The sequence below is a fragment of the Camelus dromedarius genome, chromosome 8 (assembly GCF_036321535.1).
Source record: "Camelus dromedarius isolate mCamDro1 chromosome 8, mCamDro1.pat, whole genome shotgun sequence".
In the NCBI taxonomy this organism is placed as follows: Eukaryota; Metazoa; Chordata; class Mammalia; order Artiodactyla; family Camelidae; genus Camelus; species Camelus dromedarius.
The window spans coordinates 53,508,427-53,520,498 of record NC_087443.1 but is presented as its reverse complement, the minus strand read 5'-3'; the positions used below and the strand labels follow the sequence as shown (position 1 = coordinate 53,520,498).

The 12,072-nt window shown below is 42.3% G+C and overlaps 1 protein-coding gene across 2 annotated transcripts; it reads right to left on the bottom strand.

The window, feature by feature from the left end:
• Positions 1 to 1,176: 1,176 nt before the first annotated feature.
• Positions 1,177 to 11,075, bottom strand: SLC35G1 (solute carrier family 35 member G1). Of its 2 annotated transcripts, none has more exons than XM_031461401.2 (3): positions 10,814 to 11,075; positions 6,410 to 6,590; positions 1,177 to 4,433 (listed from the first exon to the last, which is right to left on the bottom strand). In XM_031461401.2, exons 1-3 carry the CDS (start codon positions 10,989 to 10,991, stop codon positions 3,695 to 3,697), a joined length of 1,098 nt encoding a protein of 365 aa, XP_031317261.1. In that variant the 5' UTR covers positions 10,992 to 11,075; the 3' UTR covers positions 1,177 to 3,694. The 2 variants fall into 2 exon arrangements, with proteins under 2 accessions (XP_031317261.1, XP_031317263.1); XM_031461403.2 differs by having other exon boundaries at positions 6,410 to 6,518.
• Positions 11,076 to 12,072: the final 997 nt, after the last annotated feature.

Sequence of the window (12,072 nt, the reverse complement as noted above, 5' to 3'; positions counted from 1 at the left end):
ATTAGCCAGGAAATGAGAGCTGCCCAAAAGCAGAGTTCTGTGCTAGCAGGAAGGAGCCAAATGAGGTTTGTAATCCAGACTGTTCACACCAATCCTGGTGAGGCTGCCCAGGGGTAAGGACCGTGGACTAGGCATCATTTCAAAGAGGAGAGTGAATGCACAACTCGACCATATTCACCATAGTTCAGTACTTCAGTGTTTTTGTCCTCCTTTATGGTCTACAGGTCCTCCTATGACACTTATTTGTAACATGGGCTGGGGCAAGTAATATTTTTCTATTAATAATTGAGGCAAATGAGGAAAACAGGCTCAAGGACATGAAGTGGAAAGGCCTACCTGGAAAGTGATTAAACCATACCTAGATCTTTAGACAGCTAATCCAGTGCTTCCTCCACTCTCCCAAGGTGGACTGGTGTGGGCAGGGAAGCTGCAGACGGTGGAGCAAACAGGCTCAGCTGAGCCGCTGGAGGCTAAGAGGCCTTAGAAGGTAAAGAAGAGAAGGCAAAGAAAGCAGTAGAGACACGAAGGAATCTCTTGGCAAATTTGGGAGCTGGTGGAGAGACTGACTGAGTATTGCATTTATGTTGGGACATGGGAAGTCAAGTTGGAAAAGTGGGAATGGGCCAGCTGAATAATTTGGATGTGATGTGTATAATAAGGCATTGTTGTGGCTCCGTGAGAACCAGAGTAACAACGAGAGCAGGGCCTTAGGAAGATTGGTCTAGCAGTGGAATAAGGGTCTGAGTGGAATAAAGAGTCTAGAGGCAGGTAACCCAGCTAGGGTACTATTGTGGTAATTCAGGTGTGAGGTAGGAAGTCTCAGACTGAGATGGCAGCAGTGTAAAGGGTGAGGAAAGAAGAGTTCACGAGACAATAAGAGGACATACTCGAGGACTTAGTAACGTATTAGCTATGTGAACAAAAGCTGCTCCAAGCTCTGAGGATCTAGAACAACACAGGCCTCACTGGTTCATAAGATTAGGACCTTTATTTTAGAGACATTGGACGTGATGTGACAGTATCAGAGGGACAGATAAACAGTTTGAAACTTGAGGTTACATCACAACGGAATGTCTAGAGGTTGCTCTCCTTTATAAATACACTTTGAAGCACTTGGATGGAAAAAGAAATGCTATATTAGCACATTTGCTATAATCATAAAAACCAAAATATAGCTTTCTTTCACATTAATTTTATTAGTAATTGTAAAATAAAAACAATTTAAGAAAATAGTTTCCTTTTCAAGACATAGAAACTACAGTCTTTGCAAAATATACACACCCAGCATTGTTACAATACATATCCTTGTATATACCTTGGACATTATAAAAGTGTTTTAAAAAATCACACCCTGTAAAAGCTGGGAGAAGAAACATTTTCTCCAACTTTGGTCATACATTGTGGCATTCAAGCACTGAAACCACACTGTTGAAATAAAACATGTCTGTAGTGTACAGGCCCAAGGGGGTCTACCTTTCAAGATCCTGTAGGTTCTTTTATTGTGCAAGGTAAAGAACCAGAAGAGGGTTCCCTGAGAGTTAATTTACTTTAGATTGCTCAAGCAATGGTTTACTTTCTGTACTTTATCACTGAACTAAAGGACGGATAAATAAGGCCATGGGAACCCATCTTGGGCAGGGCCCCTCCCCAGAGTCCCCACCTATGAAGCATGTCTCCTACATGAGGATTTCTAACCTTTGAGCCCTAAAATGCCCTAAATCTATACTTATCTAAGATGCTTGCAAAATGATGCTTTTGCAACTCTAAACTCTAACAACGCCAGTTAGGCTAAAGTTACAATGATAGTGTGAGTCCCCTAAATAGGCCTCTTTTAGGCTCTGTCAGGTGGGCAGCACTTGGGAAGATCAGCAAGCCAAAAATTCCCTCTTGGAACTACTGGGAAAGGTCCTTTCTCACCAAGGCATAAACCTCAGAAGTCAAGTTCCTCCTTACTTTGGAAGCATTGTGATGAGAGGGTGGGAAAGAGCCTGTAATTGTTCAGATCTGTAGGCTTAAGATAATAATAGGTGCTAGGTCTGATACAGTGAGAGGTGGAGACCATTACAGCCTCACCAATAAAGGGCTCATTGTGACAAAGAGCCATTTGCGTGGACTCCCTGCCTCCTGACTGACCTCCCAAGTTTTCCTAAATATTACATTCTCTCTTTAGCTGTAGAGCAGTGGCTTGATGAAGTTCCAAACATAAAATATGCTGTTTGAATTCATAACACTAGTACCATGGTGCAGCACTAACATTTAATACCATATTGATTTATTAGAATTTAACAGTGATTTTTTTTCTATTTAAGAAACTACACAAATCAATCAACCATGGATTCACAGGTCTTTACATTTAATATAGAACATGAGGCATTATTACATATAATTCCATAAGGGAAAAAGACCATAAAAATAAGTTTACTAGGATTACTGTACTTCAAAAAGTAGTTTAAAATATATATATATATATGTATATATATATATATATATACATATATATATATATTCTCCAAAGTTCTCTAAGTATTTGGTTTAGAAGGTAAGAGAGGTATCTATTAGGATGAACCATAAGAAACTATGGGGTTTTTTGTAAGTTAAAAAGGTAAAATCTCATCAATTTCTTATGGTTCAACCTGATAAAATCCTGAGAAAATTTTATTTGGCATCACACCATAAAGTCAACTGAATTTATAAAAAATCAAATTTCTAGTTCTGAGAAAACACTTCAGGATGGAAATGTGCACATTGGTCATGCCAAAATTTCTCACTTGTGATTTAAACACCTGAAATGTTAGCATGTTAAAAAAAAACGTAGTGCAGTTTCAAAAAAAAACAGAGGACAATTAAAATTATATAATGTAGCCACAGTTGCTAATGCCACTCAAGCAGAAAACCACTAGCCAAATTTGGTGATTTAAAGATTTAAGTTTACATATCAAAATTTCAGCATTAAAGTGAAAAAGGCACAAATAGGGGTTAAAAGAATGACGATCATTTTTAAAAGCCTTGAAAATAAGGCTAATTCATTTGTTTTATAAACACCATTAAGTAGGCACCTACTCCAAATTTCAGCTTTGGCCTCCTAAATGGCATTACATTTCAAATGAATTATCAACATAACACTAATTATATAGCAGCATTGTTATCAGTAAGTCTCTTAGCCTCTACACTGCTAAAAGAGCATCTAAAATTTCCTCCCACCTGTATCCCATCAGTACCAAAAATACACTTTGAAAAATTACAGATATTTATACTTAGTCATAAAAAATTGTGCAGTTTTTCTTCAACTAATGATCTGTCCTCTTATCAATGCCACCCCAATAACAACAAAAAACCCAAAACCAAAAAATAATTGATTAAAATAAAGTTGCTACACCAAACTGACTGGCTGTTTTTAACTAATTAAAGACATACCATATTCAAAAGTGGCACTTTAATTATGAAATTTATTAAATATAATCAATGAAGTAAATGCAGATTTTCCAGGTGTGTGTATGCATGTGTGTGTGAAGTGTCTGAACTGGGTGATGGTGTTCTTTAAAAAAATACACATTTATAAAAGACCCCAACAACCGACCCTTGGTGCTCACATAGGCACCTCTTGTCTGTGTGGCCCGCTGTTGCTGTAGCAGTGTAACCATTAAACGTTTCCTTGTTCTTAAAAAATAAATAAACACATTTCAGCAATGATGCTTCATCTGGAACTCTGGTACCACTTACGAATGGCGGCTCCAGTACTGCTGGCTACTACACAGAGGGAGCCACCCACTGTCCACCATGATGGTATATTATTAAAGAAAATAACCTGAAAGATAAAAGCAAAGACCACATCCATCGTCTTCATTAGTGCTACCAGGCCTGCTTTTTCTATCTGAATGGCTTTTGTGAGAAACACCTGACCCCCCAAACCACACAGCCCAATTAGTATGAGAAACAGCCTGTCCAGCCCACAGTAGGGCAAACTCCATTCTCCTAATGCAAAAAGGACAGTGACGCACTCGATGAGGCCAGCCACTACATAATACCAAATGCTCAACATGTAGTCCACAGATTTCCCCATTTTCCTTAGGATGACTAGAGTCACCGCAGCAAAGACGGCATGTGCAAGCGCTGCGAACGTGCCCTTCAGGTGGACTGAATAGTCTTCTTCCATCTCCACGGCACTGGAACCAAACAGAAATGGTGGCCTCACAATAAGGATCACTCCAGTGATCGTGAATGCGGTGAAGAGAGCATCCCAAGGGCTGTATTTTTCCTTGAGAAATATGCAAGCAAATATAGATGTAAACACTGGACAGCTAAATGTGATAACTGTGGCATCAGCGAGGGACGTTGCCTGGAAGGCGTAGTATAAAAGGATCATGGCAATAGAACCGAGGACTCCTCTGAGAAGGAGGAAGATTCGTTGACTTTTTGGGCCTATAAATCCAGTTCTGTAAATTCAAAGAAAGGAATGAGTATTAAACGAACTTGGAATTTGTTTGCAAATTACACTTTTAAATCAAACATTATTTTAAAAGTCCTAAAACTATCAAAAAAAAAAAAGAAATAGTAAATTAATTATTATGTCTACAACTATTATACACCTTTTAAAAAGTGTTTCCTAAATACAGCTAATGACATTAATGTGTTCACAGTATAAGCTAAAATAGTACGAGTGAAATACATAAATAGTGTAATTATAATTCAGCAACTCTAGGTGTTATTTCCCCTATGTGTAGATATATGCTTGCAAAAGAGACAAAAAGGAAAATAAACTGAAATGTTCATTGTGATTATACCTCAATAGGTAGACTCATAGGTAATTTTCCTTCTTTATATTTCCCCCCCAATTTTCTCTAATGAAAAAATGTTATTTTTATAATAAATACAAGTTAGTGACTTAGCTGCCTCACATAAGACAACTTGGGAATGTGAGTGAGCATTCTCAGTCCTATGAGTTTTCCTATTAAAGCTGAGGCAATGCTAAAATTTATTTTAGCCACTGAATGTGAGACAACTTTTCATTGTTCTCCTTAGGAGAAGAGCTAAAATGTACTGGAAAAGAACCTGTAGCATTCAGATAAATATAATAACTGTTGCTCAAGTGCTTTTCAGTTAAGTATTTACAGAGTACTGTGTAAGTTCCTGCTAAGGGAGGCTCACTGCTCTGTACCACGGCTGAACTCTTTCGGAGCAGGATCTAGGCCTGATACGGGGACCCTGGGTCTCTGGAGTTAGAAATGAAAGTGTGGTCTCCTTGGGTCCATACTTTGAGAAGCTAAGAGTCTTCCGTGATAGTGAAATGGGTCAAAATAGGTTAATGCCAGTGATTTAAGAAAATTCTTCTAAGTGCTCTCCTGACAATATTTTTATTCCAAAAAGGAAAGAATGGCTGTTTATAGCATCAGTGGTCTGTTGCCACCCTTAGGAATTTCTGAAGTCTTAGCATCATTTCCTAAAATACTGTGACTTGTCCATAATTACATGAGAATTTCCGACAATATTTTTGAGCTCAGCAGATTTTCACCTTTTCCCACCAAAGTCTCCAGATAAGGAGTGAAACTATTCTAAGTAAATCTGTGCCGAGTTACAGATACAAGGAACCTTTGGCAGCAAGTGGCTGAAGTTTTAAATCTGGAGTTTAAGCATCCTTACCCAAAGAGAGAGAGAGCCAAAGAGCCACCAGGAACCCGGCGGTTGTTCCTCCCAGGGTTCTAAGTGTGTTGAGGTCACAACAGTGTGGCGGAGACATAGTTTTAACCTGGGGAGGGTGTGTGTAGGGGGGGGGGGTCCATGTGGAAGAGGAAGAGGGGCTGGGTGGGGAGAGAACAGTAAGGATGGGGAATACAGTTTTTATGCAGGGTAGAGAACAAAGAATATCATCCCCTCCAGTTTACAGATGAGGACACTGAACAAGAAAGGAGTTAAAATGGCATTTCCCAAGATCCCCTTTCCCCTCTCCCATAGCACCCTGGCGGGAAGACCTAAATATCATTACTGTAACCTTCTGTCTGCCTTGGTGGCAGAGCAGCCTGTTCTCCTTAAAGAAACCTCTGACACTAGGAGACACTGCTGTTTCCTCTCGTTTACTTTTTTCTTCCAAATACTAGTTATGCCAAAGGCAAGAAGGGAGGGTGGCACAAGATGGGGGGAGGAATTGCACAAGGAAAGCTCTGTTCTCAAAATAGGAGGTGGTGAATAATTGAATCTGTTTCCCCTCCTTTGTTGGGCATATGGTTTTTGTTCATGAGGGCATCTTCTGTGGGTGGATCCTTGTGACTTTTCATTAATCAGAGCCAAAGGGTGTAGGGACTGGTAAATCTATGAGAGGAATAAAGCAGATGCTATAGAGTAAATAAATTAAGCAGGTCAAAAGATTTACAAACATGTATTAATATCTTCTACTTTGCAGGTAAGAAATACTTACTTTCTGTATATTAAGCAAGGGATAATGATTAGCATTTGGAACACACATCGGAATGCACTAATTTCTACAGCATGGATGTCTTGCACTTTTTTAACCAATAAAGAGCCCACTGAGAAAAAGAAGGCAGACAATAATGTGTAAAACAAGCCAAGTCCAGGGCAGGGTGCTTTCTTCTCAGCTTCTGAAAAAGATTAAATTCTAGTTAGTCCTTGCTTCCAAGTGTATGTTTTATCACTCTTACCTAGAAATTGAGAAAAATGGGACAATATTAACAGCTAACAGGCCACAAATATTAACCTCCTAAGCACATCCAATCTCTGGACCTGAACAATTTCCCCACCAAGAATAAACAACCGTAGACACAGGGCAAGAATTTACACCTGTATTTTTAAAATGCAGTTCACCCTATGAAATGGATTTATTTGGCTCACTGAAGACTCATCCCTCACTTGTAAGTCAAAAAGAAGTAAGAAGCTTGCCAAGACAGTGAGAGAAGTCTTTAAGAAAATGCTTGTCAAGATGGTTAGAGAAAAATGCTTCCAAGTGATATTTTGTATCATCTCATTGGTGAACTGGGCTTTATGCAAAAAGTGTCCTTTTCTGGAAAATAGGTCGTAACTGTCAGATGTGGCTACTTGTTGATTAGCTGACTTCTCCCACCAGCCTGGGAGTGTCTCCAGGGCTGGGATCTCAGCTGTCCTATTCAGGCCTGGCCCATGGGAGACTCTGAATAAATATTCACTGAATGAAAGAATATGAGAGAACTTCATGGAAAGATGTAGAGTCTAACACCACAGGCGACAGCATAATCTGGGAAGACTCTCTGTTCAGTTATTTTGAACAGTTAAGCAAATCTTTAACTTTTCATGGTTTATGACTTATCTTCCTTTTAGAACATAAACTCTTTGATGGCAGGGGCTAGGTTATCTAGACCTCTGACCTCAAAATGCTTAAAATTTTTTAAAGAAAAAAATTAGAACTGCCATCTAATACCAACTTCTTGGTTTGATCTGAACTAGGAAACTGCTGCTTTCTCCAGGGCATCAAGTATTCAGTCCATTAGTGACAGTCTGTAGGAGCAACCACTGCCTTTGTCGTAGCTGCCTAAGACAGGAGTAGATCCTGCTTTCAGTCTCACCCCCTGTCATTCAGAGGGCAGCAAAATGCAACAGGGTAAGCAGAGAACTCCCTAAAAGACAGGCCACACACTCAGGATTATATATATATATTTTTTTTTATTTTATTTTTTGAAACTAACACAAAAACAAGAAGAGAACAGGAAGGAAACACAGAACTGGCCCTTGTCAGTTATGAGCATAGCAGAGCTGAAGGATGTATGGACACATGCAATTTGTAGTAAAACAAAGATTATCATTCCAATCTAGGAATTTACAATGAGTTACTCAGCCATTGAAGAGTATTGCACAATGTTTCTTTTCTTTTCTTTTTTTTAATGGCCTTTTCTGATAAAGGCAAGCACCAGGTAATACGTTTCAACCTCCTTATGTTAATTAGATACCTTTGCCCACAAGTGACAGTTTGCAAAGCAGGACCAAACCATGATGATGCAGACTTCCCCGGAGCGCTCTACAGCCTGACCTTCATAGATGGAGATGCCATTTGGGTCAGAAGCTGTTCTAGGTGTACAGGTGAAGAGAATGACTTCGAGCTAGGAGTTGCCATGGAGTATGTTCTCTGGCATAAGTGTCAGAATCCTCCACATTCTCTTCTGTGCCTGTGTGTTCAGATACTGCAGAAACCAAACTGAACATACCCGCTCAGCCCATGAGAAGGGTGCTTTAGAGGACTTCCAAGTTAAGCACCACAAAGTACATGTCTTGGCTGTGGTCTGCCTTAAAGTTCATCTTTGAAATTTCAGAATTCAGGTCCAGATAAAAATAGTTTTCTTAAAAGAAACCCAACCCTTACGTAGAACTTACGCCTTCAGGCAGAATAGAACAGGAAGCTCAGGGACAGAAAACATCTCCCTGGTCTAAATTTCAAGGACCTTCTCCAACCTAAACTTTTTAATTTTTCTCCATGAATATTTTAACTTAACATGATATTTTAACTCGTTTAAAACTTTATTTTACATCCCTGGCTCTGTTTATTTTTTTCCCTTAAAACACGTACACACATATTTTCTGGCCTGCCAACGCTTAAGGCCCATGCTCCTGACTGGGACAGGACAGTTGCTACAAGGTCAGGATGAACTTAATTATTTGTTATGAGGGTGAGGACTGGTTCTTCTCAGGCAAACCTCAGTCTCTTACAGAACAATCATTTCAATTCTCTCTGTCGAAGTAGATGAACAAGAGAGTAGTATAAAGCAAAGAGGCATTTGCTTACGTAATGTGCTTCCACAGTCATATTCTACTGTAAGCATAATTAACAATTTGGCAACTGTAAATAATTTAAGTAAGTAGCCACAGTGCAATTTCCTGAGTCAGAAGAAAACGGAAAAGTTGCTCAGTTTCTGTATCCTCTGTTTTAAACTGGTGATCACTACCTGGGTTAGGAATTAGAAGCAACTGAATCAACTTTTAAAACTTCAATTCTTGAGCCACTAAAGTGGGTCCGTCCCCAGACCCACTGAAACAGGATCTCGGTCAGTGTAAAAACCTCCACTGGTTTCAGAATGCACTGCTCCCCTAGAGAGCTTCCTCCTTCCAGGGTTATGTAAGGCACAAACCAAGACAGCTTCTCCTTGCTTCAGTCAAAAATCACGTTATCCCTCAAGAAACTAAATAGATGTCTTAGGATAACAATATGCTGTTTGTGAAGGTCATCCAAGAATGTAAGAAAAATGGGTAATAGTTTTGACCTAAACTTGAACATGAATGAACTTTAAGATAACCAGTTGGGTTAAGAGGCTAAAATGATACAGTCACAAAGTTCAATGACAATAAGAGAGTGTTTCTACAGCAATCCCATTTTTGGAATATTATCTGGTCACCTTACAATCAGTATTCCTAAGTCTTATTGTTAGCAACTTCCTCTGAAATTAAAAGACCCCTCAAGATTCTTAGGTGCAGTTGCCTGCATTGGTTTTGCCATGTGCTGCCTGAAGTATTCCTCTTTAGTTCACAAACAGGGGAGCCATTTAAAAGTTTGTAAGGGCTAACTCAGCAGTCCATTAGAACAACATTCGGCCATAGGATGTTAAGGAGAGAAACTGACCTCTTCAAAACTGCACATCTGGTCAATTCAGCTGAGGGTAACTTGTCTGGAGGCACTAACCCATGTAAAATGATCAGAAGTCTAATTGTTTCTGTTAGTATTTAGGAGAAAAATGGAGCAAGAACCATCTTCCTGGGGTTTGTGTCTCTATAAAGTTTGTGAACTGTGACTCAGGAAAGTGCACACAGGGAGGAGGGAAAAGTGGGGTCAGCTAAAAGGTCAGCTAATAGAAGTCCCAGGTCACATTTAGGAGAGGTGACCCAGATGATGTGGTGGTGCAGACTGTGTAACTTTGTCTTGAAAGGAGATCTGCCTGTTTCCTTCTTCTTAGAGGAAGCTGCTCCGGTGGGCAGTGGAGTTCAAGGAGCAATGTACTTGTGGCTAGGAGAAAGGGCCCTGGGCAAGGTCTCTGACGAAATGGGACCCTATCCCTGGTGCTGCCCCGACCTGCGGAGTGTCTCGTCCACACATGCCAGATCTTGGGAAAAACAAAGCAAACAAAACCCTTCTAGAGCCCTCATCTTCCCTGCCTTAATTTCCTCATTTGTTGAAGGAAGACGCTGAACAAAACAAAGGGTTTCTCACGCAGGGTCCCTAGCTTTGGAGGCGGGTCTGTGAACTGCTTACTCATTCATGTAAGACTGTGCCTCTGTCTCGTTTTGCATCCGTTGCTAAAAATTCCTCCTAACCCAAAAAGATTAAGAACCACTGGTCCTACTCAACTCTGGCTCCCTAAGATTCTCAGACTCTGGGACAAACATTTTTCTAGCCTCGACGCTTTCCAATTTCCTCGTCGAGGAACACCGTTTACCATCGAGATCAGTTTTCTTGGTTAGCTTCCTCCCAACCTGGGCCAGCTGCGGGATGGCCTCTCTCGGTGACCCTCAACCTCCAACCTCGAGCAGGGCACACCAAAAGGCAATCTGACTCCACGATCCTGTCCTCAACATTTTAATTATAGGAACAGTTTCAGAATCCCAAACAGGTTCCAAAACAATCAGAAACTTTCTCCGGTCTTCGCGTCGACCAGGGCGCAGGGGGCTTCTGCTTTGCAGCCCCCCCAGGTGCCAGTGTAAGGGTGTTCTCGAGCTCTAGGCACCGTGGGAATGGGGGGCGCGGTCCGCACGGTGCCCCCGGCCGGCGGCTGCGCGGACCCCCATCCTCTGGCGCCTGCCTTGTCCCCTACGGGCGAGACCCGAGCGGGGGTCGGCACCCCACACTCACCCTGCTGCGCGCTCGAGCCGCACGGCGAGGAACCGCATTGCCAGCACCTGCCAGGACCAGGGGTCTCCGCTACCTCGGCGGCAGCCGGCTGCTGGCTGGCGCCCGGGGGCCGGTTGTCCTTCATCTGCAGCCCGGACGCCAGCTGCTCCGCGGCCCCGGAGTTGTCCAGGGGCCGCATCGCCGGGCGGCGTTCTCCACGCGGCCACGGCGGCGTCTAGCGCCCGCGGCAGCGGGTTTGCTGCCCAGCTCTTCCGGCCGGTTGCCGTGGCGGTGCGGCGCATGCGCGCGTGGCCCTCCTCCCTCCGTGCCCCACCCCCGCCCCCGGGCCCCCTCCCGCGGGGACAGCGCTTGTCCTTCGCCGCCCTCTCACCTTCAGCTCCCCGACCTCTTGCGCTGGGGGAGGCCATCGCCTCCCAGGTCAAGCTGCGGCGCCCGGGGCTGGCCCGAAGGCGTCCATCCCTCTGCTGCGGTCTGGCTAGACTGGCTAGCGTCTTGGAGCCATCCTTCCCAAGGCACACAGGACCCCTTTCTGTCATTGCAAAGGGAGGGAAGGACCCCCGCGGATCCTGTGGCTTTCTCTTGGGGCAGACCGTCAGGAGGTTAGGGGAGTGTGCGTTTACTTACTCTGAATACAGTAGCGCCGCATTCAGCACCTCTGGGACACCCTGAAGACCTTGCCAAGTACTGTGCCTGTCTCTGAAGGATCCAGAGTTTTTCCTCTGTTGTGTCATTGCCATTTATCCAAGGAGGGTAGAATTTTACCATAGGGAAAACCTATCTATAAGACTGGAGCAAGACCCATTTATATGTTTTGTGTAACTGTAGGCATTTATTGTTGATCTTCATTGCTTTTCTCTCTCTCTCTCTTCCTCATTACCTCCTTCCTCCCTCCCTGTCTCTTCCTTCCTGTTGTTGACTGAGACATCCTAATATGGTTAGATATAAAATTACAATAATCTGATGTAACTGCACGTGGTAAAATCAAAGATATATGTCATTTGGCCCCAGGATTCACTAATGCCTCTTTATGTTTACGTAATTCTTTTTTCATCTCTTTGCTTGCTTCAAATATGAGAGGAGAATCTCTGGGCAAGGATGAACCTGTCTAAACTGTTCTAGGTCCAAGCTCGAACAGGTTACTAAACAAGAGAATGAGGTTTGCCTTTACTTAGATTTTTGCACAAAGTGGTCCATAGATAAACAATATTGGACTTGAAGTCAGGAGTCCTGGGTTCTGGCTCTGATTCTGTCACTGAATG

Coding starts and splice junctions, on each gene's coding strand:
- SLC35G1 (XM_031461401.2), bottom strand. CDS start 10,991: ATGCGGCCCCTGGACAACTCCGGGGCCGCGGAGCAGCTGGCGTCCGGG. Junction 6,591..10,813: donor CGGCTCGAGCGCGCAGCAGG/GTGAGTGTGGGG, acceptor AATCTTTTTCAG/AAGCTGAGAAGAAAGCACCC. Junction 4,434..6,409: donor CCTTGCTTAATATACAGAAA/GTAAGTATTTCT, acceptor TTGAATTTACAG/AACTGGATTTATAGGCCCAA.